The sequence below is a fragment of the Schistocerca cancellata genome, chromosome 7, assembly GCF_023864275.1.
Source record: "Schistocerca cancellata isolate TAMUIC-IGC-003103 chromosome 7, iqSchCanc2.1, whole genome shotgun sequence".
NCBI lineage: Eukaryota > Metazoa > Arthropoda > Insecta > Orthoptera > Acrididae > Schistocerca > Schistocerca cancellata.
Window position 1 is genome coordinate 152,841,242 of NC_064632.1, and position 6,000 is coordinate 152,847,241.

At 43.6% G+C, this 6,000-nt stretch overlaps 1 protein-coding gene across 1 annotated transcript in view; it reads right to left on the reverse strand.

The window, feature by feature from the left end:
- LOC126092676 (uncharacterized) overlaps positions 1 to 5,660 on the reverse strand; it is a 64,163-nt gene extending 58,503 nt beyond the window's left edge. Inside the window, exon 1 of the mRNA XM_049908397.1 lies at positions 5,370 to 5,660. Within this exon, the coding sequence (XP_049764354.1) occupies positions 5,370 to 5,660 (291 nt within the window). The remainder of the gene's footprint in view (positions 1 to 5,369) is intronic.
- Between the last annotated feature and the right edge of the window lie 340 nt (positions 5,661 to 6,000).

Genomic DNA, 6,000 nt, shown 5'->3' on the forward strand with positions numbered 1-6,000 from the left:
ATATTAGTGCAAAGATAAATCCTTAAAAGATATGGAGAACAGCCATGATGACCGCTCCCACATGTACTTGTTTACTTTGTGATCCATTAACGGCAAATACAACCTACACGATCTGCAATACACATGAACGTATATCAGAGTATGACACACCAACGTAGATATCTCGATGAACATTAAGGCTACCTATTCCCACCGAGCACTACAGTATAACATTAAAAAATCTCTTAAAATATAATTAAAATAAGGCAGTGATACGTTCATTTCTAACTACTAATGCATGAATGGATGCCTCTGAGCAAAGCGCTTTCGTCGTGGCGGTGTGAACACCACTGCTACAGTTTCTAAACAATTTTACTGATAAAAATTTCCCATATAGGTCGTAGCTACCACATAATTGTATAGCCATCAATGACTAATCATTATTACAACACCTTTACAAAAGTTGCGCCAATATGCGAGCAGCTAAGACGTTGAAATCAAAAGCAGGAGCGTTCGAGAGCTGCTTCTAGAGCTTCGCCGTTGGTTTGTCAGGTTTTCGTAACGTTACGTTTTTCCGTTTATTCTGTCAGTTGCTCTATTACATTCATATATCTGTGTGCCATTCAAATGCCGAGAGACAACCCACAAGGGGCCGAGAGACAACTCACACGGGTTATGATAGTCTTCAGAACGAGATCTAGTTTATGTATTCACATAAATAAAATTCAGACAGCAACGTCAAAACTGTCTGAAGCACGATATTACAGTCGGATTGGGACATTCATGACTGCTATGTTCGTGATAAGAAAATTATACTTCCAGATGCACGCTCATACATTTTTACCGGTTTGAAAAGTATCAGACAGTATTCTGCAGCTCAATGCGCAGCGGTAAGATCTGTATCACACTGAGCAACTTGCGTTGTCTTTAACATTATAATTTTTCGATTGACTTCGTCACTTCTGCTTTTCTCAGTTCAACGGGAACTCAACAGTATAACATAACATTTATAGATCCTGTGAACTCCACCGTATATTCAGTATGCTCAAACGCAATTGAAATAGTCTTGCATTGCTACTAAATTAGCATTAATATGGGAACAAGTCCGTTCTGTTTTAGAGAATGCGGCATTAGATACACATTGATTGATTTGCAAGGAACCAGTTTTGACTCCCTGGACAGCCAATCGTAATTCGATATGTTACCTGGTTAGATGCCTGTTTATGTCGCACAAGATTCAAACTACAACAACTGATACAATTCTGACATATTGAACTTTTGATGCCCTAACAGAAGAACAGGTAACAGCAGGATGACAATCACAATTTACGCGAGATAGGGTGAGCAGTATTAGTACAAACGAAAAAGTATGTTGTTGTGGACATGAAAGCATAACGGCTACTAGGAGCATTCAGGCAACACGATATACGAGTAAAATGAAAGAGAAACAGTGTTTGGTCATTATCTCCCTGAATAACGGACGTTCAGCACTGACTATATCCCACGGACGCAGCAATTTTACGAAGTTTTTTTGTACTTTTTAAAATTATTTTCTTTGAAACCATGTCCACACAGCCGCACTGATAGTTTGCACTACATTACGACTTTATTGGTATTAATTCTTTATGCAAAACAGAATTCTTTGTATCATATATTAATAGTTAGCGTAGTATTATGCAGTGGTCTGTAAATGCGTCTCGAAAGCAACAACTTTGTCACGCAGGTTTGCATATCACAACTGAAGCTCAAGAGCGGTTCTATGAACTGATTGATTTCCGTTGATAGTTTGTGCGACAGACCCAAACTAGACATGATTTATACCTTATTCTTCACTGCCAGGAACATCTAGCGTGAAAACTTAATTCGCCAAATGATCCGACTCGCCTCATTCAACTTTTGACAATCAATCAATCACTTCAGAAAAGACTGTTAATAACTGGATCGCAAAGGTTCGTCGTGATCGTATTTCCATCAGCGATTAATTTTAGCAACTCGATGAATTTTAGCAACTCGGTGTTTGTTGTTGGGAAAAAAGGATTGGTGCTGCAACAGGACTGACGGCAAAAGGCACGTGCCTTACTGTAAGATAGAACCACTACTAGACATAGAAAACAGCGGTACATTTGATTTTTTCTATTTATTTGTGAGAGAGGTCCGTTCTCAGTGGATTCTGCACTATTTCACTGAAGCTCAAAACCGGCTCGGCTGAACTGGAGTAAGGAAATGCATAACAAATTCGACCGAGGAATTACAAACTCTGTATACAACACCTAAACATCGTAACAGGAGACAAAGCTTAGATACATTCGTACAAGCCAGAAACATCGCTGCAGTCAGATGTTCGGGTATTGCAAGATGACCCAAAAACGATAAAAGTTTTTCGTGCGCGAAGCACATACATAAAAAAAAAAATTAACGCTCGTTAACTGTTCATGTCGTGACCATTTGCTGTAAGGCATCGAAGGACAGTTAATATAGAATGGAATGTAATAATTTGTTTGCCACAAGTCATCGGGTGAAATCAAGACAAATACTCGAGAACTTGGAGTCATACTTCATTATGATAACGCCAGCTGTGTCACAGCTCGTCAAATGCGTGATTATTTCGAACTACCTGACATATTAAAAATGTGTGCCGGACCGGGGATCGAACTAAGGACTTTGCTCTTCGTGGGGGATTATCTTACCGACTGAGTCTAGAGTCTGGTTGAGCCATATCTCTCCGTAACGTCTTTAGTTCTCGCACTGCCGATACCGCAAGATATGTAGTGGAACTGCTAAGTTTGGAAGGGGGAAATGAAATACTATAGAACGTAAAGCTATGAGGGCAAGTCTGGGTCTTCCCCGAGTGGCTCATCGTTCGACTCACTTGTATTATTAGTAAACATACCAACAGGAGAAACAAGGGAGTCGCTGAAAGTCTTATCTGGTTGAATTCCCGGGAGTTATTTGACAAGGGAGTTATTTATGCTGATGATATTTAGAATAAATGACAATGATTTTCGTAATCTGTTCGGGAGAGTATGGCTGAGCATGTGGAGGAGGTTCTTTATTTATCTGTCTGTACCTTACTTTCTCCCAAATGTGAAATGGCTCTGAGCACTATGGGACTCAACTTCTGAGGTTATTAGTCCCCTAGAACTTAGAACTAGTTAAACCTAGCTAACCTAAGGACATCACACACATCCATGCCCGAGGCAGGATTCGAACCTGCGACCGTAGCGGCCTCGCGGATCCAGACTGCAGCGCCCATAACCGCACGGCCACTTCGGCCGGCCCAAATGTGAACATCTTGTCTAAATTTATCTGATGAAACAGACAGCTAATTTATCGTGTGTATACTGACATCGGGTGTATACTGTGACGAGAGAATTAAAACCATAATTTCGTAGAAAAACGGTAGATAAGACCGTGGCTCGTGAAAAGTAACGTTCTAGGTTCGAGTATCGGCCAGGCAAAAAGTTTAAATCTACCAGGAAGATTCAAAACAGCGCAAACTCCGCTGCAGAGTGAAAGATTTATACTGGAATTCATTATTCGACGAGAAAAAAATCGAGTTAAGTTTTCATTGGCAGTATTAAGTTGATATTGTACCCTTATGCCAAACAAGATATGCGTGCATAACGATTTCATCTCTCCAAGAAGCGGCACGAGCCTTCGAAAATCATTTTTTTTTCACGAAAAAAGCAGAAAAGACGTTTCCAAATTTGGTTCGAACACATGCAAAAGTGTGCCAGTTTTAAAGTGGAATATGTGGGGAAACAGAGAAAAGATGGGGCAAAACAAGTTTTTCCTCCGTGGTTTTTACGAAAACTTAAAAGACTGCTCTCATACCAATTACGGTGGAAGACTTACAGTGAAAGAATAACAATGTACTCTACGTACATTGCTCCGATTTGGCAAATTTCTGGGAGAGGAGGTATCGGTGGTAGTCGGGCGAGTTGGAAAATTGCAAAGTGTTTCCCCCGCCGCCAACGTAGAGAATAATACACCACGCGGTAACAATACAGTATTGCAGCGGGCATAAAACTACAATGATGTTTCCAGTGTGCCGCCTGAGCTACGGGAAGGAGATAGGGATGGCTGTTATGGTTGAAACAGCCAGTTTTCGGTTATCGGGTTTTTCAACGCGGTTACAACCGCTCATAATAACCGGTTTCTGAAATTACCGAGTTTCGGTTTTTTATTCTTGATATTTCCTGTAATAAACGTACAAGTCGAAGAAAGATCGAAAAATATCGACTCCTCAGTTTCAAGAGACACAGACTCGAAATACTAAGTGAAATAGGAAAATAAAATGAAAACTTTGTCCGTCCATCCTCCGCTACTTTTCTCTGAACGTGATAAGTGGCTGAATACTACAAAAAAACTGCTGATTCTAATTTTTGGAACTACTCAAAAATCGCGTCGTAATCTAGGACCGTACCACTAGTGCTAACGGATGAAAACTGAAGTTGAGCAACTTTATTTTTCGTGTTAATTCGTCCATTTTCAAGGGCTACAAGCGGATAAGGTGCATTACGTAGTTACAGGCAACACATCAGCTCCTTTCATTTTTTATTGTAAACAACGATGTTATTAATTTGTTGTCCGCAAGTTCGTTGTGGCTCCTGCCTTTCTTGATGTTTTAACGGAAATGGAGCATTGTGCTTCATTCGTACCATACCTCGTAAAATACTTCCAGACAAGAGTTGGTGCCAATTTGTAATACAACTGCTGTGCGATGACGACAGGGTGAAACTAACATGTAGACCAGATGGGGCAAGCAAGACTCGCACACTGCACATTCACGCGTACCATCCAATAGGCCGCGCCACAACATAACAGATAGAGTATTGTCTCATCAGTGCCGTACCAGTTCTTCGCTACGTGTCTGTTGCTCGTTTTTGTCGGCTTTCTTATTAAAACCACGCTGATGGCTTTTCCCGTTTTCTATAAAAGTGCAGTAGCTCACGGCAATGGAAATTTTGCGAATAAAAATTAGGCCCTACTCGTTTAAAAAGAAAATGTTCATTTAAAAACAAAAAATTTAGCACAGCTCCTATGGCTAGATGATATTTTTGTTTTTAGTAAAAAACGATAAAAAATACCTCTTATAACCAGGATCAAAAAACTATCGAAAAATATCGGTTATTCAGAACTAAAATACCGGTATCAGGTTTAACTGGTCGGTTTTTCCGCATCCATGGAAGGAGGCGGAGCTTGATCGCACCACACCTCCTCCCCCACATTCTACCGCGTATTTACACTCCCAGCTTCCCGCCCTCCCCTCCCCCCCCTCAAATGCAAAGTTGCTTTGTGCGTATAGAAGGAGAGGCTGCGGCAAGTTTAGTCTGGGACGCTCGATGGCTGCCAGCATTGGAGTTGAGCGTGCAGCGGCGTCCACTTACCTTGGCTGTGGCGACTGGAACGTAGAGCGGTGGTTCGTCGTGGGGCGACTGCCCGGGCAGCGCTTGGGTGCCCACGATGGAGTCGGCGGGTTTGGGGACGTAACCCGGCGGTCGGCCCATGCGGAAACCTTTCGCCTTCACCCAGAAGCGGAACTTGGAGTTTTCCACCGAATTGGTCTCCTCGCCGCGGAGCGTCCTCAAGATGCGCGCGTGCTTGCGAAGCGTGATGGTCTTCGTCTTGGCCGAGTCGCCGTACGTGGCGATAACCCACGGCTGGTAGTTGCGGAACATGTCGTCGCGGATGTTGGGGTTGGAGGGCTGACCGCCGGCGCTGCCCGCGGCGTGGTGGCGGCGTCGCTTGGCCGGAGGTGGGGGCGGCGGGGGCGGAGGTTGCGGCGACGTGGCCGGCGTGTCCTGTCCCGGGCCGGCGACGCCGTTGCTCTGCTGGGACGCGTCCGGTGTCGCGGGGGCGGATGACGACTTCCGGGAACGCTTGTGGCTCGTTCGGGGACTGCTGCCCGTGCTACTGCTAGGCGAGGCCGGCTCCACTTGTTCGGAGTGGCTGTTGTTGTTGTTGTTGTGCTGGTGGTTGTTGTTATGGTGGTGTGATTTCCCCGGCGAGGAGATGAGC